A 22086-nucleotide genomic window follows, 5' to 3' on the forward strand; every position below is an offset into this window, starting at 1 on the left:
ACTTGCCACACCTAATAAGCCGCAATTTTGTTGTATTTAATTTTTATTTATTATTTTTATTTGGTTATAATTAGTTAGCTCTCTGTATATAGTTATATTAATTTTCTTTCTGATCATAATTTTAAATTCCAAAACTTTCGTTGCGTTGTCCTTTACGCTTTCAGCCCTGGGATGACGTTAAGTAATGCTTTCTTACGTTATCAACGTGACAGCAATGACAACTAAGACAGTGCTGCCACCCTTTCTTGCATTCAAATTCGGCAATGGCCTTTCCGTTGAATGACACATTCATTCATTACAACACTGCGTATAATTTATTGAAATTAATATCATAAAAATCCAACTCTTCTCTTTAAGTGCCTTACAATAGACGAAAAATTATATTTAATTACAAAACACCTGGTTGAGACTGAAAAAAAACTCTGTCGGAGAACTATATTTCCTCCTCGAAATCCGGAAAAATTTCAAATGTTAAAGCAGATGGAAATTGAAAATCATCTGTATGGGAAACATGCATCTCCACAGATGGTGGCCTTAGGTCCGTCGCCCAGCCCTTGTTTCCCTTTCTTGTGGGCCCTCATGAATAGACCTGTGCTGTCGGGCTTTGACGCTTGGCTGCCATTCGCCAGCAGTGCCTGTAGATCCAATTTTAAACAGAAGATCAGGGAATTGGAAACTTGAAGGCATAAAACCAAGGTTTTGAGTACAAAACTAAGATAGCATGCAAATTAATATATATAAAATATGTTAGGATAATAAATTAAAAAATTCTTTTCGTTAAAAAATAGCTAAATTTAATTGTTGGTTATGTTATCGATAGGAACAATATAGTGTGGCCATGCACAGAATTTATGACAGAATTTATGAAGGCTTTCTTTTTCACAAGTGCAGCGCCGTACGCACGCTTTTGCTCAAATCTTTTTCCGTTTTTGGTATCTAAGAATGTCTTTACTTAATTGTATTTCGCATTGCTATCATATGCTGCTGCAGGAAAGGGCAGCTCGCCAGTTTGGAAGACATTCCCAGGTGAGTCCTAAGTTGCTCTTCCTCGCGGATAATGTGGTCCTACCCAATAAGACATCATTTTCAATACTTTGGCAGCACGTGGCTCCTCGACAGGCTACTCCGGCACAAGAGCAAGTAGCTCGAAGTGCAACCTCTCAGCGAAACCATCAAGTCGATCCTTCGACTGCTCGTGAGCCCAATGCTCCTTCGACTAACCAAGAGTCGGTTCCACCGACTGCCCCACACCAGCAAGAGGCGAGCTCGGGACCCGGTAATCCCAGATATGTTCCTACACCGCAGCAGCATGTGGCACCTACTGACCCATCCGATCCCCACCAAGTGGCTCTCATGGCACCAGCTCACGAAAAAGCACCCCAACAACATAATAAACCAAGAGTTGTAGCTGTTCCACCAGATCAGAGAGTGGGTCCTTCGAATTCCCAGCCAAAAAAGCAGCGATCACCTCGGCAAGTTGCTCCACCGATTCCCCAACAAATAGCTCCTGTTGCACCATGTCAGAGGGCGGCACTAGGACGGCGAGTGAACTTTTCTACTCTCCTAGAAGTGATTCCTGTTGCACCACGTCAGGGGGAGCTATTCCAAGAGCACACCAGATCGAGCATTCTAGATTCTCCTATCATTAAAAAAGAAGTATCTCAACCGCGGGAGAAGTGGAATTTTTATGAAATATATCAACAACAACAGAATTTGGCAATCAAGTCTACACCGATGCGTTATCAAGTTGAATCGACTAATCGTAAACGGAAGGGACAGGTGTCTCAGATTCAGGATGATGTAACTAAAGCACGTGCCAAAAACGCCTATAAAGTGTCCCCACCAGGATCCCAACCACCGGAAAAGCGGGACTTTAATGAAATATACCAAAGACAGCAGAATTTGGCCATAAAGTCCGAACCGATGCGCCATCAAGTTGAACCGACACAAAGCAAACGAAACGGAAAAGTCCAGGAGAAGAAAGTCTCCAAAAAAAAGGACCCGAAAGGGATTCTTGTGGCTTTCGATAAAGGAAAAAAGGAAACTATGATGGGGTTGTGGATGCATATTGCTCGGAATATCAAGAGAGGACAGTACGACTTGAAGCCGGTAAAGAAGGGCCAGTGCCCCACCTGTCGCCGGTTGATGAGTTGCGGCCTGGCCCCCCACCAGGCTACTTGTCGTCCGGAAATGTACACTCTTGGGTGTCCCTGCGGATATCTATGCGCGACAATCGAAAGTCTCAACGGCCACCACGCGAGCTGCGACTTCTACCTGGAGAAATTCGCCTTCGCGGGTACTAGTGCTTTCCATCCATACATAAGTGAAAAGTGGAGGAAGCACTTTTGAGAACGAATTTTGTGAACAGGAATGAAATCACTATCTAACCACTAAAAAAATTACATTTTCGTTTAAAGACTAAATTGTGTTAAACCAAAAAATGTAATTCTATCTATATACCAATTTTGGATAGTTCCCAATTGAGTTCAGTACAAATTAGAAGAATTGTTCACTTTTAAAATAAAAAATGCGTTCTATTGGAAGACGATAATTAAAGTTTTTTGATTTATTATTACAGTACGATTAAATTGTATATTTGTATAATTGAGTTACGGCTTACCAAGTAGTCTAGAAAAAATGAACATTTGATGTTATTAGTATTACAAGTGGCTAATGCTACCATTATGTGTGTATTTGGGGAAGTGCCGCTGCTGCTGTTAACATTCGAATTATCCTGGCCTATAAGCCGTGCCGGGCTTGGGCGTTTCGAACGCCATCACTATGCGAGTAGATTAAGATTCCAGAGCCAGGTATGCCAGCTGAATTGGGATCAGTCCATCAAAGCAAATAAAATCATATCTGGGCCCAGGCCAATTTGGCCTAACTTGTCTAAAAGTTAAAGGGGAATAAGAGTAATATTTTATTATCTACTTATTTACAATTATCACACCTGTCCATTTTAAGGTTGCTGCTGATGCGTCACCAGTCCCATGTCCTCCTGCACCTTTAGTTGCAGCGGCAGTGGTCTCTGTGGCCATGTGCGCCTTTGGAGCAGCATCTCCGCCCTGGCCAACTGCCGCTGCAGTGCCTCGATGGTGGGATAAATGTGCTGCTCCACGAACTCCGTCACCGTGTACTCATCGTACACTTCCCACAGCAGCTGCTGTGCCTCCCGCGCCATGGCACGCAGCTCCTCAATGATCATTGGCGTTCTGGCGGTCAGCTCCCGCACCCTCAGCGGCGAACTGAAGTTGTGCCGCACATTGTAGTCGGAGAGCCAGGCGCTCTGGTCGCGGGTCTGCTGCAGGTAAAGACCAATCTCTGCCAGCTTGTCGAACAGGCGCAGGGCATACTTGAAGACCATGTGACCCGGATAGTTGCAGACGGCAAATAGCTGGCTGTGATGGGCATTCGGATGCAGTTCTAGCCATGGACGCCCAGATCGTCGGCTGTCCGGCTGGAAAACGCACTGCAGCACGCGCAGCAATTCATTGTCCCGCGGGTTTGTGCTGAAGTAGCCCTTGGAAACGGTAGAAAGCGAAGTCATCAGACTGGGAATGCCCACGGGCAAGAGTTCACAAAGCACAGCGAAGTGATCGTAACGCTGCCACCCGGTCAGAGCAATGCCTCTCAATCCCTTGGAGAATCGTCCGCCCTCCTTGGCAATCACCGCCAGCCAGCGGATATTATTCTCCAGATGATGCTGCAGCGGCGGCACCAGCAAGCTCTCGCCAAAGGCTCCCTTGAAAGCGGACGCCGTCCAGGCGCTGGGGAAGACCTTGGCGTAGGTATCCCACAACTGGGGCTGTATGAAGCGGTAGATGTCGCTGGCATACACCCACACCATGGGCTCCACGTAGCTGCCCACCTGCGAGTGCTGTAGTTCGCTGAGCGACATCGATCGCAACTGGTCGTCCCAGATGATGACACCCAAATGTGGCCACTGGCGGCGAATGAAGTGTGCCAGGCTGACCACGTGCGAGAGGAAAAGCTCACTGCGCATTCTCTGGCGGCAGGTGGAGCACTCGCCCATGCGCTGCACCTCATCGCAGCCAATGTGGATGTGGGTGAATTTTATGGGGGCTGCAGGAACAGCGGACGCTGGCGTTGCCTGGCCCAAACACTGCGAGTGCAGCTCGATCACTTGGGTGAGCATCTGCTCCAGGAGCGCCATGCTCTGCGGTTGGCTGGGACAGATCGACTGTGGGCTCTGCGCCAGCTCTCGCAATTGCTCGAAGCCGGACAGTTTGAGGACGTATTCCATGTGCCCGAAGGTTTGGACAAGGGGCATCACACTCAGACCATGTAGGGCAGCGCTCTCCAGGAAGTCCTACAAATGTAAAGGAATTAAAAAGCAATAAGGAATTAAAAAGCAAAAAGCGAATTCTCCACATGCTTGAAACATGCTTCCTGTACCCACCCTCAGTTCATCCTCCTTGTAGGCATTGTGCGCCGCCAGTGGCTGGAGAACTCCGCTGTAGGGGAACATGTCCTCGTACTCGATGAGCAGACCCGTGGCTCCCAGGGCCCGCAGCATGGGCAGCAGTTGCTTGAGAAAACTCAGTTTGGGCGGGGCGCCCTTGAGGTCCAGATGCACGAGACGCTCGGCTGGAGCCCTAGGACCATCCGGACCGATCCCTGCCACCACTGGCACCCCCATCCGCTGGAGCTCGTGCTCGTACTGCGTCTGTCGCTCTGCCGAACTGAGCATTCGCTCATCCTCGGCATTGGCATTCAGCTCCTCCATGCCGGCGTTTCTCTGCCGCTGCTGCTGCTCCAGGATCTTGAGGCGCTCCTGCTCGAACAGAAAGCTCTCGGACATGGGCAGCGGCGCCTTTTTGGCCTGCGTGGGCCGCAGGAATCGCACGTTGCCCAAACGCTGTACCGGTGAGGGCGACTTCTCTGCGGCGCTGTCCCTCAGACGGTCGGCTCTCAGCACCCGGTTGGCCTGGGCAATCAGCTTCTGGATGATGTGCACCTGCTGGTAGCCGGCGGACTGCTGCTGCTGCTGGCGCTCAGATGTGGAGGAGGCGCCCAGAGCTGGAGGCTGTGTGGCGGCTGTCGTATCGATTAGTATGGCCCATGTCCAGAGGCCGAGCAGCACCAGGCCAGACACGACGAGCAGGAAGGAAAGTTTCCGGCGCCAAATAAATATCCACAGATTTGAGTGCATCTGCAGAGAGAAAAAAGGGTTTTAGTTGGATATTACTATAATAAATTCAAGTATAAATATTTTAGTTTTACAAAATAAATGGTACTAATATAGCCTGAATTTATTGTAGCTTTAAACTGATGATAACATTTTATTTCCAATTAAAGATATACATTTTCCTTCAGTGTAAGTTTATGAAAAGTAAGCCACTGCATTGCTGCAGAGTAAAAACTTGCATCACTTTTCATAAATATTTGAAGATCCAACAAGTAGCCCCCGGAGTTATGTGTGTTATATAAAATCCATCTACTGCACTTCCACCCACAACCGGCGCCACCAGCCGCACGTTACTCATACGCCACCGAAACGGGCGGAGGAGCCCATTGAGGTTGAGTTAAGGGCCGTTTCCATTGTTGTTCTTGCGCTCCTTGTGGGTCCTGGCCCATGCCTTTGTGTTTGCCCAGCTCCTGCGGCTCTGCAGCAGGGTATCAACTTAAAATGACTATAAAAGTGGCCAAAAAACTAGATATATTGTTTTTATAACTTGTAGCAGTGTATCATTTTAGCATTACAAGAAGGAGAAGGAGCTTCCCGTATCCTTACTATCTAAAATTCGTATTTTATTACTGTATCTGCATTTGATAGCGTATAAGATATATCATTTTATAAGTTTAAGATATCAAAAGGGACTCAGTAATAGAGTACTTCCTTATGTTAAGGTTATAAAACAAAAAAAGGCAAGAAATGTAATCATACATTTAAAAAATGTATAAAATTCAGGAAATACGTTTTTTAAATAACATTGCAGTTTTTCAAATTAAAATTTTAAACCTTAGTTGAAAAGAATATTTGTTAATTGGATATATTATTTTATTCCACATTCATTACATATGATATATTTATCTCATCAGTGTATTGATGGAAAGTGAAAGGGAAAGCTGTCTGCCTCCTGGATTTAATGGCTTGCCCGATAGTTTGCCCGCACTCGGTTAAATAGACACAACTGGCTGCTTATTTAAATGAGTCTCTGCAGGAGTCATAAAAGCCGCTGGCTTCGCATAGGTGGGGATATCGCACAAATAGGCGGATAAAAGGCGCTATTCAGGACCTGCAGGATGGCAGGATGGCGGGATAATAGGATGGTGGCATGGCAGGATGGCAGCCAGAAGCCAGCAACATCGACGGGCGATAAATGCAAGTGCTCAAGTGGAAATGTGCAGCTGTCTGGCTGACGGAAATTGAATTGAGTTTTCGCTGGGCTGCCAGTGGGTGGCGGATGGCTGCCAGAGCGCCGTTTAGGCCACTTCTCACTCGGTTCGTGGTTGGTGGTACATCGTTCATGGCCTGGGAGGGGGGGTCAGGGGTTTCCAACTGCCAGCGGAGACAAACGCGGAACAGTTTCCAGTCTTTGTGGACACTTGTTAGTCGGCTGAGTGGAGTGGTTCGTGGGCATCAGCGGCGTGACCACCTAAAAGGTGATTTAATGAGAAGTTTGCCATCCTTAGTAATGGGTAGGTCAAATAGTTGCAGAGCGGGAAGATATAATATCTTCAGGGGCAAATAAAGTGCAATGTAAGAGGAAATGGTTATTGCTGGTTTATCATAGTAAAATATTTTATATATATATCCCCAGTGCCCTTAATAATACAACTCCAAATATTTATTGATTTTTGATTTCATAAAATCATTCTTTTATGGTAAAATATATTACATATTTATTCTAATCAAACAAAAACATACCTCCCCAAATATTTGTAATTTAAATTTTAATTGTACTTCATTCACTCATGAATTAATTCCAACCCTAATCATTCAAAATGTTATTGATTTCTAAATTGACATATTTAATTCTGATTGAAAGCCCACATCAAAAATATATTTCCAAATATTTGTAGTGCAAACTATAATTGCACTTCAATCACTCACAAAATACTATTGAATTCCAAACCGAATAGTTAAAAATGATATCAATTCCACCTGCACACTTCGGTTTTAATTGGAAGCCCACATCACAAGCCGCATCGTTTCAGCAATTCAACAGCTATTTGTCGTCATCAATTCTGCATTTGGTTAGCAGCCAATCCAAATTCGATTGCTGACCCATTTGGCTTAATCCACATTTGCATTTCCACATTATTTCGCTCTCGCCTGACTTGACTTTGCAACGCCTGTTGTTGCCAAAACCGTACACTCGAAAACATTTTTCCTGGGGCATCCAAAATGGCCTAGAAATCGTGTGAGCTTCTCTGAGGTATCTCTATATATCGCAGCCACAACAACCACTTTGAATGGTTGTTCTCCTTTTTCAAACGCTTTGTTGGCAAAGTTCTCGCCAAGGATGCAAAAACAGGCAAAGCAAACTAAGCAAACAGAGGCGCCCGAAGGGGGTTTTTGGGGGATGTGTGATGCTTGCCGGGTGTGTGGTAATATGAGCCAGAAAAAGAAACCCCTTACACTCAGAATTTGTTGAGGTTAATCGGATTTTTTTAAAAAGGTTAAAAAAAAAAGAAGAAAAATTAGGAAGTGATATATCACTATACATATTTGCAAAAATCTTTGTCTAGAGACATAAATAGATTTATAAATATTTCAAAATTCAATTTTTAGTTCCGTTTTATCGACCGGAGGTTAAACTAAAGGTAGGTTTTAAACTTGAAACTAAACCTTCATAACCTACTTTTACTTTAACTTTTGTTGAGAAAAGGTACCTAACGCGAAGGATAATAGGTGCAAGTGCTCTTTCTTATTGCTTACGATACTTCATTACATTACCTATCCTAACCCCAGGTTAAATTAAAAGTAGGCTTTAAACTTTAAAATACCATATGCCTATTTTCAAGGTTTATAACCTATTTTTAGTTTAAAACGGGGTCGAGAAATGGTCCCTAAAATAAGAGATATAAAGCTAAACATCATTTTTTGTACTCCAGATACCAACTAGATATTTTTCCCAGTGCACACAATTAACACTTTCATTTTTCTCGGTTGCCATCGACAGATCCTGACAAGACACGGTCCCGACAGGAGAATGGATCGGTGCTAATTGCATTCGGCTCGTCGGGCAGAGCAGAACTGAAAATAGTTCGAGGGGGGTCGCCTGTTTCCGAAATTAAATGTAATTGCACCGCAAAACCGACAGGCCAATTTGCAGTCGCAATTCACGGCGTCCCTGGCCATTGCGTCCATTTCCTGCCCGCCTGTGACCTCCACCCCCAGCGCCACCCACTCATTGAATGGCGAGCAGTGCTAGAAATAGCAGCGAAGTGTCCGCCCGCCGCACAGTTTGGCAGTTTGCCACAAAAATAAAAACGAAACTGAAGTATTTTCAAAAACAGCCAAAAAGGAAAGCACACCCAAAAAATGAAACATGAAAAGTCCTTAAAGCGGGCCTCTGAAATGCACTCGAGCGCTGTTTATGAGGCCTGCATTCGCAGTGCTTAACGGGCGTACAATAAACTCGTACATATTTCGAGCACAACGCTTTAAAATCAATGAATTTAATAGATTTCACTGAAATAATTTCCATTTCGGAAGCTTATTTGAATTAAATTTATAATAAGCAGGCAGTACATTATCTACAACACACGGAAATCTTTAAAGTTTTTATAAAATAAATATTTTAAACTACTCAGACTGGCAGACAGAATAATGGCTTTTTAAATTATTAAATACCCCAAAGCTTTAAATTCTAGCCCGGGATCCCTAAATCCGGTAAAGTTTTAACACATTATGAAACTCCAGGTAACTTGGGTATTTTCCTTAGACCGGCACTTGTTTCTCTGGCTTTTCCATTCAGTGGCTCTCGCACCGCTTATATTGCATGCCCTGCATTGCATTTTGAGCAGCATAAAATTTGCCTGCTCCTGCAATACAAAAGGGGGTGGCAGAAAGCCAGGGCAAGAGCTGCCTTAACTTGGCTTTAAGGATAAAGCTGCCGGTCAGGCCATAGCTCACTTTTGCGGCCCCCAAGAGAAATCTACACGAAGAAAAATCACACTGACCAGGGCCAAGATTTACAACAAATAAAGTTTCTGTCATCTCCGGAAATCCACGCATTTCTAAGTGGGATTTAAACCTTTTTGAGTATTAAATGATTTTTTAATTGATTTTGGGACCCAAATATCATTATTATAGTATTTTTTCAAGGCATTTTTTACATATTTTCTGCATTCCTGCGCTTGACACGCTCGAGATGCAAATCGAATAGCATCTTGTTTTCTAAGTAATAAAGGTTCTCTTCAGGTCCTAGCTCCGGTAAGTATCTAGGGTCAAAGTCGCCTGGTTCCTGAGATTCGTCGCTGTCCAATAGGGAATGGGTGACGTTGTCTTCATTGAGGTGCATGTTCTTAAAACGCTTTTTGGGAGGACCGAAATCCCTGGAAGACTCGTCTGCAAAGGTGCGTTTTGAGTTAGCCATCGATGTCCTTGGCAATCTCGTTGGTTTTCCTATCTACTTTTTTTAACTACTTTTCCGAACTCTAAACTTATTTTTGAAAGAAATTTCACTGACACTCCTATTATAAATATCAAGATACTACTTTCTCTTTGATGTATGTACATTTCCACAAAACATAAACTAAAAGGTATGTTCTAAAGTCTCGTTCCAAAGAGACGCTTTATAGTTAATACTAAAAATACCGCTTTGCAGTGTGACCTTATTACTATTTAATGCAAAAGCTAATATTTTTATGGTATGTATTAAAATAATGGAAAAATTCTACTAAAATTAATTTAGTGGAAACACTTATAAAATAGTAATATATTATTTAAATTTATCTGTGTATATTTAGATTGATTCAGAAATATTCTTTGAGTGCACAACGTGTTGAAAGCAGACTTGGTACTTGGGCTGAGCACTTGGTCTTGCAAAATATTGTGCTAGCCTCTCCCTGCGGTACCTTATCGGCTTGGTCGGAGGGCCATAATCGGCAATTAGGCCATTTAACGCCTTATTAACATCCATTAGCAGGCGGCCACTAATGGACGATGATCCGTGGGCCCGGCATCCCCCAAGATAACATCAATCTTTCCCCTTTTTGGCTGCTCTCTCGGGCGGACTCAAGATGCCTCAACGGCCACTCAAATAAATTCCGCCAGCTCGGAAGAGTGCAGCACTTGCCACTGGGGAGAATAATTGGAAATGGTGTGGAGAAAAGGCTAGAATGCAGCCTGCTCAATTGCTTTATGGGATTGCAGGGGATTTTCCAGTTGAAATGTATCAGGGAAATCGAGAGAAATAGCTTGAGCTGGGAAATAAATAGCCCGGAGATCCCACCCGGAGCATATAAATATCGAACGCTCTGCTTATAAACTAGCATGCAGAAATGCAATGTCGTAAAGCACTTTAATTCCACCATGAGCCCTGCTGTTTTGTTGGCAACAGAATGGCACGAAAATTGGCAATCAAATGTATGCAAATATATCACCAAACCCGCACATTCTCCTGCCCCCGCAGTCTGGCAATAATAATTGGCAAAGCAGACCGACTGTGAATGAAAATGAGAACAAACAAAAAAGTAACGAAACTTTTCGCCAGCTGTAATGAAAATACTCTGATGAACTAGTACCCCGGATTGCCAGTCATTTTCTGCCATCCCATGCCATCGCTTAACTAACAAACTTGCCGTGCAGAAGCAAAAACTTTGCAGAGCTTCGAACATTGTCTGCATTCTAGGGTCCAGTCTTAATAAAAACGTTGTTACCTACTTCATAAGTAGATTATAACTGCAAAAGTTTAGAGCGAAAAAAGGAGACCAGCACAGGGGTAGAAAAAATATGAGGAAGGCGGGAATTGGAGGGGGTTTTAGAACAGAGCGTCCATAACTATGCAACACTCAGTTTGTCCGCTCGAAAGCGCTGCTAAGCAGCAAAAAGCAAAAGCAAACGCAAAAAAGCAAAACTGGTGACAGCAACAGCTGCAGCGCGAGCAAGAAACTGAATCCATAAAAAATGTCACATTTGAATGCCTCGACCATGTGACACTATAAAAGAAAAATCGTGTAAAGCTTCCCCCTCAGAAACCCATAAGAAGTTTTCAGACATGTGGACCTGACATGTTTACCATTAAATAATGTTAGAGTGAAAGTGAAAAATGCAAACTAATGGTATACAAAAATAAACAACTTTAAATCAAGTTTCTTCGGTTTTGTTGAGCCATCCCTAAAGCCGAATATGCCAGGCTACCAATGGGTGAGGAGAAATCACGGCAAGGACACGTAGCTAGTGTCCCGCCTCAAAAAGGGACCCTCGGCGGCGCCGTGTTTATAATTTGAAATGATTTTTTGCTGCATTTTACTGCTAACAAAACGGGTGACAGAGCAGAGATAGCGGACGTGGCAAAGGCGGGTGATTGAATGGGGAAACGTGTTGGGCCATTTTGTTTGCAGGTTGCCTTACTGATTTCTAGATAGTCCTGCGAGATACATAGCACCAGGACATATATGAGAGGGCTGGGTACATAGATTGCCGTGTGTGGTCAGCATTGTTTGTTATTGGGTGCGATGCGCCCGAGGCATTCACAGTGACACTGTCTTTGCAACACAGAATTCAATCAGAATTTACACAGCACATCCTGCATCCTTATAACCCACATCCCATATCCTTCACTGCCAGGCACATATGCTCCATCGATTTCAATTGCATTATGGGCTTTACAGTGATTTATGAGTCTTCTCTGGGAGACAGATAAATTGGACTGCAAGGAAAGGAAGGCCAGGCAAAATGAACTCGTCTCTTGATTAATTTTCCTCTTTGGGACGACAATGTGGGCATGAAAAGTTAGGTTTCAGGCGATAATAAAGTTCGTTATGAAATTTTAAAACCAAGGCATTTAAAAAACACTGTAGTAAAATGAATACAATCCAATAAAAACGAGAGCCATAAATAAGACTAAGCTTTTCTGCACCAAATTTGTAATTCACTTTGTTTAAAAGGCATTTAGTAAATGCATTTAAATAAATGTTCTGCCATGATGTGCAGATAAAATTAAAGCGTTGGTTTAATTGGCAATTTCCAATGCTTTATCTAGTGAACTGTCTACTGCCGTAGAAAATTTAAATTAAATAAAATATTTTCTCCATTTATGGCCTCCACGCGTATAATATATTCCTTGTCAATAAGGTCTGTGTTGCTTTTTAAAGTATATAAACTGGGGCCACGCAATTTTGACACTTATAAATTGTGATTCAATTTGACCATGTAAATGGACTTAAATGTTGACCCTCGTTAAAAGAAAACATTTTAATTTAGAATATTAGAGAATTCAACCACAAATTAATAGAGATATGCCACTTCAAAATCGGTTATAAATTACCCAAGTTATGGAAGTCAGAAGTGCAGTTTTGGGACCCCATTCTAAAAGCAACTGGGTTTACGGAAAATTCGAACATGAAAATGGGTCAAAATTTCGACCATCCCTAAAGCATAATATTTTAATGTAGATTATTAGAGAATTCAATCCCAAGCTCAAAAAGGTATGCCACTTCTAAATCGGATTCCGATTACCCGAGTTATGGAAGTTAGAAGTGCTGTTTTGGGACACCAGTCTAAAAGCAACTGGGTTTACGGAAAATTCGAACATGAAAATGGGTCAAATTTTCGACCATCCCTAAAGCATAATATTTTAAAGTAGATTATTAGAGAATTCGATTCCAAGCTCAAAAAGGTATGCCACTTCTAAATCGGATTCCGATTACCCGAGTTATGGAAGTTAGAAGTGAAGTTTTGGGATCCCATTCTAAAAGCAACTGGGTTTACCGAAAACTCGAACATGAAAATGGGTCAAATTTTCGACCATCCCTAAAGCATAATATTTTAAAGTAGATTATTAGAGAATTCGATTCCAAGCTCAAAAAGGTATGCCACTTCTAAATCGGATTCCGATTACCCGAGTTATGGAAGTTAGAAGTGAAGTTTTGGGACCCCATTCTAAAAGCAACTGGGTTTACGGAAAATTCGAACATGAAAATGGGTCAAATTTTCGACCATCCCTAAAGCATAATATTTTAAAGTAGATTATTAGAGAATTCCATTCCAAGCTCAAAAAGGTATGCCACTTCTAAATCGGATTCCGATTACCCGAGTTATGGAAGTTAGAAGTGAAGTTTTGGGACCCCATTCTAAAAGCAACTGGGTTTACGGAAAACTCGAACATGAAAATGGGTCAAATTTTCGACCATCCCTAAAGCATAATATTTTAAAGTAGATTATTAGAGAATTCGATTCCAAGCTCAAAAAGGTATGCCACTTCTAAATCGGATTCCGATTACCCGAGTTATGGAAGTTAGAAGTGAAGTTTTGGGACCCCATTCTAAAAGCAACTGGGTTTACGGAAAATTCGAACATGAAAATGGGTCAAAATTTCGACCATCCCTAAAGCATAATATTTTTATGTAGATTATTAGAGAATTCGATTCCAAGCTCAAAAAGGTATGCCACTTCTAAATCGGATTCCGATTACCCGAGTTATGGAAGTTAGAAGTGAAGTTTTGGGACCCCATCCTAAAAGCAACTGGGTTTACGGAAAATTCGAACATGAAAATGGGTCAAAATTTCGAACCTCCCTAAAGCATAATATTTTAATGTAGATTATTAGAGAATTCAATCCCAAGCTCAAAAAGGTATACCACTTCTAAATCGGAGTTCGATTACCCGAGTTATGGAAGTTAGAAGTGAAGTTTTGGGACCCCATTCTAAAAGCAACTGGGTTTACGGAAAATTCGAACATGAAAATGGGTCAAAATTTCGAACCTCCCTAAAGCATAATATTTTAATGTAGATTATTAGAGAATTCAATCCCAAGCTCAAAAAGGTATACCACTTCTAAATCGGAGTTCGATTACCCGAGTTATGGAAGTTAGAAGTGAAATTTTGGGACCCCATTCTAAAAGCAACTGGGTTTACGGAAAATTCGAACATGAAAATGGGTCAAAATTTCGAACCTCCCTAAAGCATAATATTTTAATGTAGATTATTAGAGAATGCGATTCCGAGCTTAGAAAGGTATGTCACTTCTAAATCGGATTCCGATTATCCGAGTTATGGAAGTTAGAAGTGCAGTTTTGGGACCCCATTCTAAAAGCAACTGGGTTTACGGAAAATTCGAACATGAAAATGGGTCAAAATTTCGACCATCCCTAAAGCATAATATTTTAATGTAGATTATTAGAGAATTCAATCCCAAGCTCAAAAAGGTATGCCACTTCTAAATCGGAGTTCGATTACCCGAGTTATGAAAGTTAGAAGTGCAGTTTTGGGACCCCATTCTAAAAGCAACTGGGTTTACGGAAAATTCGAACATGAAAATGGGTCAAAATTTCGACCATCCCTAAAGCATAATATTTTAATGTAGATTATTAGAGAATTCAATCCCAAGCTCAAAAAGGTATACCACTTCTAAATCGGAGTTCGATTACCCGAGTTATGGAAGTCAGAAGTGCAGTTTTGGGACCCCATTCATACGAAAAATTAAAACATAAAAATGGGTTAAAATTGTGACCCTCGAAAGAATGTAATATTTTAATGTAGAATATAAGAGAATTCATCTCATAGAGGTATCCCATGTCTTAATCGGAATCCGTTTACCAAAGTTATGAAAGCCAAAAGTCCGCTGCGTATGGGTGATATTTATTTAGCGATAAGAATGCAACCGTGACCATACAAACATTCTGCATCATTAATTCCGAATGTCAACGCAATGCAAATGGAGGTCTGACTGTGTGTTTGTGTGCATTTGTTCATTTGGCCGTTTGCAGCATTGTTTGTGCTAGGGGAAAAAGCCAACTTTGGTCGCCTTTTAATTCCCGTAAAAGCCATTAAATTCTCTGGTTGGGAATGAAGTGAAGTGCAGACTAGGCTGATCCTGGGTGCTGAATGCATCGCCTGCTGCAATGTTGACTTGTCGACTGATGACAGCAAATGACGAGCGACGACAACAAAATGTTTACTAATGCAGGCCCAAAGCCGAGACGGCAAAGTGTTGGCCCACATTTGGGGATTGTCGATGGGGTGGGTTGGCATCGGAGTGGAGCGGAGTGGATGAGCACATGGAGGGGCTTCTAACAAGGCAGCTGCTGTGACAGAGCTGATGGAATGCACTCCGGGGCTCCCAGGACCCTCGAACGAGCGGAACCCAGGCCCTGATTGATGTTTATGAATTATTAAGTAACTGCACGGAGAGCAGCTCAACTCATCTCAACTCCATCCGCTTTCAATCCCCGACGAGTTGATGGATGCCTGGGAAGCTGCAATTTGAGCTCACATTGTCGCAGTGCCAGATTAAAAAGTTCCAGCTCCGGGACGAGCTTAAGTGTAACTGATACAATTATTCCAACAAGATTGAAACTTGAGAGTTCTCAAGTCCCCTTTAAGCTTAAAATCAACTTAATGGAGACCAATTATGTCTCTTAAGAGGAAAATAGCTATGATTCCTGGTTTGCAACTTAAGTTTTTTCTTATGAACGCTACCGTAAAATCAAAGATTGAAGTAACTTTAAAATCAATATAAAGTTCAAGATGCTTTCCATCGAAACAACACTATCTCTCGTACAGACAAAACAGCTTTTAAAATGCAGCTGCACTTAATACCGATATACATCAAGCCGATTATAAATGCAAGCAGAGCTCTTCGGAGGACATGACCATAACCGACAGTTTAAATAGAATGGCTGCAAGTTAGTGTCGCATTTGGATTAAGTTGCACATCAATTGAAAAGTCTACAAAGTTCCCCCAAAGAGCGAGGTGGAAACTTTAGGTGTTTTAAGTTTACTGCAGGCCCCCTTCTTCACGCCCACACAATGCAAACTTTGGCGAACATTCCGCATGCACATTGGGCTTTGGGATGAATTCCCTGCCAAAGGGTAAGGGGTTAGGGGTTAGGGGGCAAGGGGTAACCAGGACATGTCAAACACTTTGGTCCAACTTTTGGTCAGTTGTTTAGATGGCTGCCTTTTGGCCATGGCTTTGGGCATTAGCCAAGATCAACGAAGTGAGCCGAACTTCTTGGCCAATTTCGCAGTGACTTTCGAGGTGATTGAATTTGGAAGAGCTGGCCCTGGCTTAGGGGGCTGCATATACGATTAACTAAGGGACAGACGACCGCATTTCCTAATTTGTCTTGCAGTCCTGCAGCAGAAGCTCCCCGGGACGCTGGCCAATTAATCAGTGTCAGCCGGCGGTGCAATGTCAGACAACACGGCGTATGCGCAACTCCGCTCGAGCTGTCACCCGCAGACTTCTAAAACCTATACTTATATATAGTATACCTCCTCCGCCCCCCATCCACCCTTGGCCCGCTCCTGGCAAAGTGTCTTAAAAATTAATTAAGCCAAGGCAGCTGGGAAAGTCAGGAGCGGCAAAGTAGGAGATTAGCTGTCGGAAGTGGGCCAAAGCCAAAGCCAAAGTCAAATTTAACTCTTCCTGAGCCATTCTATCGACCCCCCCCCCCCCCCCGTGTCGCACCACGAAACCCCATTTAAGTTTAGACAAACAAAGCAAGGGGGCGGAGCATTTTCCATTTTCATATTTTCCCAGCAGCATTTCCTCCTGCCGCCTTTGGCCGCATATTTGCATAACTCTTGCCGTCTGCAGCAATTAAAATATTTTCACTAATTTCATTTCGGGCCAAAGCGAGAGAATTACCATGCAAATTATAACAATTCAAATGCATTAAGTGCACCAGCAAATACCCACCGGCCCCCCGGCTCCACCCACGTTTTTCGTTCGGCATCCTGTAAATGTAAATTCAAATGGAAATGCAAACTGTGTGAGCATCAAAAGCGGCAACAAACAGACCGAAGGGCTTTTTATTTCGACACTACGAAGCCGCAACACGCTGCATTTAGATTTTAATTTGCATCAGAAGCAAACACGAAGCTCGCCCCGGGCTTTTTAAATTTGTGTAAATAAAAGTGAATGCTAATGGACAATTTATTGCTGTGCGATTTGGTGTGAATGCCGTATTAAATGCTAGTCATTAAACTTTAAAACCATTTAGACGCACGATAAAAATATATTTAAAGGCTCTGTATGAATGCCAACGATTTAACATGTTCAGAATAAACTATTAAACGTTATAAAACATTTAAACAGACATTTAAAAAATACAGAATACCCTGAAAAAATGCATAGGTCTTCTGAATTCAATTTTATAAATTCAAAGGTAAAGAAAACTTTTGCTATAAAATCTAAATACTATTTAAGTGTCACCTATTGCACTAAAAAAGTTTTCTTCCTAAATTACTAAATCTATAGATAATTAGTTATTAAAAAACTAATTTTTTGTTGAACAAAATTTCAAATTAAATTCTTTAAATAGGAAAATATGATCACAGAAATTCCCAGTTCGTAAAAATACTCGCCTACTAAGTCCTGTTAGAGTATTTCTTAGCCATTTAAATAGTATGGTAAACAATCCTTAAAATTCTCAGTAATATCAAATTTTTATTTATTCGATATGGTATTACTCCCCGTAAACGAATGATATCCCGCGTGGAATTGAGCTCCTTGACTGCGTCCCTAAAACCAACTAACGAAGCTCTTATGCCCCCGACAAAGTTGCAACTATAACTATGCAAATTGGAGCAGGGCTGCTCCGTTGGGGGCACGAAATGAGCCTAGGAAACTTTTGTCTGCGGTCCGCCCGACTCCTGCCAACTGGTGCCAGTTCCGCTGGTGGCCCTCATCCTCATCCTACACCGCTTTTCCCATCCCGTCCCGTTCGGAGACCCATTCCACTTTGCATGCGAGAAATGTGGCGTATTCTGCAATGCTTCCAAATGAGATTCCGCTGCGAGCTTAATGCTATTGTTGCATGTTGCACGTAGAGGCGTGTCCCTTATCCTCCGCATCCTCCGCAACTGGCTCATCCTGCGCATCCTGCTGCACGTCCTGGCTGTTTACACTCGCAATGTTTTCGTTTTGCTTGTCACCGTCTGCCCAAATACCCGCAGCGCCTGCTCCTGCTCCTGCTCCTGCTCCACCCTCCCCTGCCCCCACTGATCCACTCTGCATTTACCTCCTCCCGCAGGCCAAGTCCTGACTTCAATACGCACTCATGCAAATATAATCGGAGCACACGCACAGCGCTTTCCCTGGCAAATTCCCTGTCCCGACGCGACTCCTCGGCAATCCGCAGGACATGTCCCCATGCGATGTCGTCGGCAGAGGTCTAAATAACTTTTAAATGAAGCACACAGGATGCCTGCATGACCGCCAAACAACTGGCCACAGTGAGCCAACAAATGGTGGGCCCACAGGGAATGCGAAATTCAAGTATTTACCAGCACTTGAGTACAAGCCAAAAATAGGAAAAGCTGAATCATTTGAAGATATGTGATCCCTAAGTGGAGCTTAATATGGATTGATTTTGTTTTTCGACGTTGTAGGACTAAATAATTATCTCTAAATGGAAATATACGATATACGTTTAAAAATAGTCCTTGGACATTGGATTTTTTATAAAATTATAATTATAAAATATTTAAAAACTATTTTTACTTTGATGCTTTTGATGTTCATTTATTCTTAGTTTGAAGTGGATAGCTTAATATAAATAGATTCTCTATACTTTGTAAACTGTGTGTGTTTATAGTACGCATATATTATGCTCATACGATTGAGTAAATCGAATTGCGCCTGAATTACCGGACTGTGGCTCTTCCTTTCATGTAATCCTTTTGGATCGCCACAGTTACCCACTCCCTTGTCCGCAGGTTGCGTTTCACGCATGGATGCTTCTGGCTTCCCTGTTACTCCTGCTCCTCCTCCTCCATTTCGCTCTTTCAATTCATCTCGCATTTCCTTGGGCTTACGTTCTGGCTTTTCTGGCCGCCAATTCAGCTCCACTCGGCCTCAGCGGACTTGGACATCCCGGACAACCTGGACATCCCGGACAGCCGGACAGCAGGTCCCGTGGGACCTTCTCCATTGTTTTAAACTATACACAATCTGCAGAGAGGCTGTATGCGTGTGAAACTTTTTCGTTTTCCCCTGCTCATGCGTTTATGAAAATTGTAAAAATATGACGGGACTTCCCCTTTTCCCTTTTCCACTTTCCACTTTCCATTTAACATTTTCCATTTCCTCCCCTCGCTTTGGACGCTCGCCTGCGGTGGCCGAAGTGTGAATGTGTGAATAAATAAGTTGTGTGTGCCAAAAGTTCCCCCAGTTTGCCGTGGCTAATGAAATATTTAAATGTAATTTTGGCGCGTTAATCAAAATTAAGTTAATTAACTGTGGCGGCGATGCTTTAATTAGGCCATTCAGAATATATGCAGATAGTACTCGGGGGATGTCCCCGATGAGATATTGAGATAAAGCAAGTTATCTTAGAGAGTGAAAGCTGAAAATAAGATATTGGCAGGGGATAGAAAAAATGTAGTCTACTTTTATGGGTCAAAGGGACAGGGGTTTATAAAATCGAAGAAAATTGCTGCTATGAGCCTTTTAACTTAATTTAATACCTTCATGTTGCACAAAATTTTTTTTACAATACCATATACCAAAATTTAAATTTCTAAGAATCTACCATTTTTTAAGGCTTCTTATAGATATGAATTAAATAAAATACCTAGACGTTGACCATTTAAGACAATGATTTGCTAGATCCCTTTTCAAAGACATGGAGAAGGGGTGGAGATTGTAATTCAACCTTTGGCCCGTTGCCGCTTTTCAAGGCAATTGAATTACAAGTGCAGCAACCTGAAAACACTGCCAGCACTTGTGCTGCAAGACGACAAGAGGCGGAAGGAGCGAGGAAGAGGCAGAGCGGAAGCGGAAACGCCTGCCATCGGAGAGTGCGGGACTTGGGGCTTCATAAATCCTGGCTGGCAACGACCGCAGCACCCGACAATCCACATCCTCCCACTCCCACTCCTGCCTGCGATCCCAATCCCAATCCACTGAAATATGCTTGCGTCAGTGCGATGCCAAAATCCAGCTGCAGCTGCTCCACAAAACGAAACAGGCGGTACGAGTGAAGGTCCAACGACGATAAGTACTTAGCCCTGCCCTTCCCTTACACAAATTATTCACTCTCATGCGCTTAATCCGCAAAAATACTATAGTCAAAGTCCTCAAAAGCGAATTTTCAGCAAGTCCAACTTAATGGAATAACAATAAAGGACCGACTGCTTATAAGAAAGGGCAAGCATTTGGAAAAGGTAGGATTTGATGAAAAATTACCATCTTAAAAATAAAAATATTTCTATAAAAATAGACTTAATTTAGTACATTAAAAACTACACTAGTAAACCCAAACTAAATGCCAGGTAAAGATTAAAGGATTTCCCTTAAAGAAGCCCCACTGTAAATGACACGGTGAAAAAGCACTCGCACCACCATCAGGTTCCCATTTAATTCTCGTGTTCTTCACCTTTTCTCTGCCGTAATTGTTGCAGCATGTGTGTGTGCGAGTTAATCAATGTGCAGAAAGCATTAAATTGTCAAGCAATTAGTTATGGGAGAATAAAAATAACAAGATAATGCCATTAATTAAAGCTTAATTCAATTACAGAGAGTTATGCGTCCGTGGGACTGTAGGGCTGCACATGAAATGTAAATTAATACAGATTTGTGGGGACCAACTGGGGAGCAAACTTTTCCACTAATGGCGACAGCTGCAGATGCTGCACGGCTGACTTTTCGAAAGCCCTGCAATTCAGTGTTTCCAATGTGAAATGTTTCTAATTGAATGGCCCAGCAAATGGGCGAGAGTTTGTGTGTGCTCTCCTAGGGGGATGGGGGCGAAAATTCGCCAGCATTGCAAAAAACTAATGTTTGTAAACGAAAGTCAACAGAGCCCCAGCCGCAAACAAACAGACATCAGCACAAAATCTGATTTCGATTCCAATTTAGAGTGATGGGAGAAAAATGCGACCCCTGGGAAATGTCGCCCTCGATTTTGACAGAATTAGAAATGCAAAAGGATTACCGGGCCAGCGATTTGCCCAATAAAATGTGTCAAATAAAAATTGACAAAGGGGCCAAAAATTGGGAGCCCCCCAAGCGACATTATTCATTTGGTAAACGATTGCCAACCAGGGGGCGCAGAAAAAAGAGGGCTTTCCACTTGTTCCATTCGAATGCCCAGTGATGGGCTCAACACTTGCGAGGAGGGCATATGCAAAATAAGCGAAGCCCTTAAACTATGGGATACAAAAGGGTTTAAGTGGGTAGAAGTGGGGAACGCTTAAAATTCGGCCATCACGTGCTCGTTGGGTAAGGATAAAAAAAGAACCCATCAACCATTTGCCGTGACTTTTTTAAACTATTTTCGAACTTAACTGTTAAAGCCGTTTAATCCTCTTTCCTTGCGAGGGGTGTTCAATCAACAGTCAATTTGCCCCAACTTCATGGCGTCGAAATCGCGCGAATTGCAGGCAGCTCGAAGCAAGAGGAAAAAAACAAGCCGCCGCACACGATGAACAATCGCGAACAGTTGCAGTTGCACTAAACTTCCGCAGTGTTTATGCCACGGAAATCGCCTCGCTAACGGTTTCCATTTGGCGGCAAGCAGAGGCTCTTGCGCACTGAATGCGTTTCGGACAAACACCGTTATTTTCGGGGGAGCACCAAACATAAACAAAGCGGCGCCTGGCCACTCTGCAAATGTTAACTTAACAGCACTGCAGTAGCGGGCCAACAACAATGTAAGTGCATACACATGAAAATTACACCGGCTCTTGTAAGTCCCCGCCCATAACTTTGGTAGAAAACTTTATCTTAAGACTCTAAACTTACCCATTGGCACCTGAGCTAACAATGAACTGCCATTCTCTTGGCTTGTTCAACGAAAACGAAAGAAACTTCTTTCCACGAACTTTTTAAGCACTTCCCTGCGACTGTAATTAACCATATGAAATAAGAGCTGTGCTGTGCTGCCAGACCTGTCATCGATCTGGCAACTCTAGCTAAAGCTTTTTCCGTCAGTCTGGCA

The 22086-nt window shown here is 42.7% G+C and overlaps 2 protein-coding genes across 3 annotated transcripts; one reads left to right on the top strand and one right to left on the bottom strand.

Moving 5' to 3' along the window:
* The first annotated feature begins 869 nt into the window (after window positions 1-869).
* LOC122817798 (sporozoite surface protein 2-like) lies at window positions 870-2556 on the top strand. The gene is made up of 2 exons (XM_044091097.2): window positions 870-1026; window positions 1102-2556. Exons 1-2 carry the CDS (start codon window positions 943-945, stop codon window positions 2347-2349), a joined length of 1332 nt encoding a protein of 443 aa, XP_043947032.1. The 5' UTR covers window positions 870-942; the 3' UTR covers window positions 2350-2556.
* A 25-nt stretch (window positions 2557-2581) lies between these two features.
* On the bottom strand, window positions 2582-22018 carry LOC108025246 (hexosaminidase D). 2 transcript variants are annotated; one of them, XM_017095600.3, is made up of 4 exons: window positions 21891-22018; window positions 4421-5173; window positions 2951-4330; window positions 2582-2889 (listed from the first exon to the last, which is right to left on the bottom strand). In XM_017095600.3, exons 2-3 carry the CDS (start codon window positions 5171-5173, stop codon window positions 2960-2962), a joined length of 2124 nt encoding a protein of 707 aa, XP_016951089.1. In that variant the 5' UTR covers window positions 21891-22018; the 3' UTR covers window positions 2582-2889; window positions 2951-2959. The 2 variants fall into 2 exon arrangements, with proteins under 2 accessions (XP_016951089.1, XP_043951555.1); XM_044095620.2 differs by lacking the exon at window positions 21891-22018 and adding an exon at window positions 21435-21657.
* Window positions 22019-22086: the final 68 nt, after the last annotated feature.

This window comes from Drosophila biarmipes, chromosome 3R (assembly GCF_025231255.1).
Source record: "Drosophila biarmipes strain raj3 chromosome 3R, RU_DBia_V1.1, whole genome shotgun sequence".
Classification (NCBI taxonomy): domain Eukaryota; kingdom Metazoa; phylum Arthropoda; class Insecta; order Diptera; family Drosophilidae; genus Drosophila; species Drosophila biarmipes.

What these genes read in the sequence shown, in the direction of transcription:
- LOC122817798 (XM_044091097.2), top strand. Translation starts at nt 943, where the DNA reads ATGTCTTTACTTAATTGTATTTCGCATTGCTATCATATGCTGCTGCAG. An exon ending in AGTTTGGAAGACATTCCCAG is followed by an intron (nt 1,027 to 1,101) that starts GTGAGTCCTAAG and finishes ATACTTTGGCAG; the next exon opens with CACGTGGCTCCTCGACAGGC.
- LOC108025246 (XM_017095600.3), bottom strand. Translation starts at nt 5,173, where the DNA reads ATGCACTCAAATCTGTGGATATTTATTTGGCGCCGGAAACTTTCCTTC. An exon ending in ACAAGGAGGATGAACTGAGG is followed by an intron (nt 4,331 to 4,420) that starts GTGGGTACAGGA and finishes TTACATTTGTAG; the next exon opens with GACTTCCTGGAGAGCGCTGC.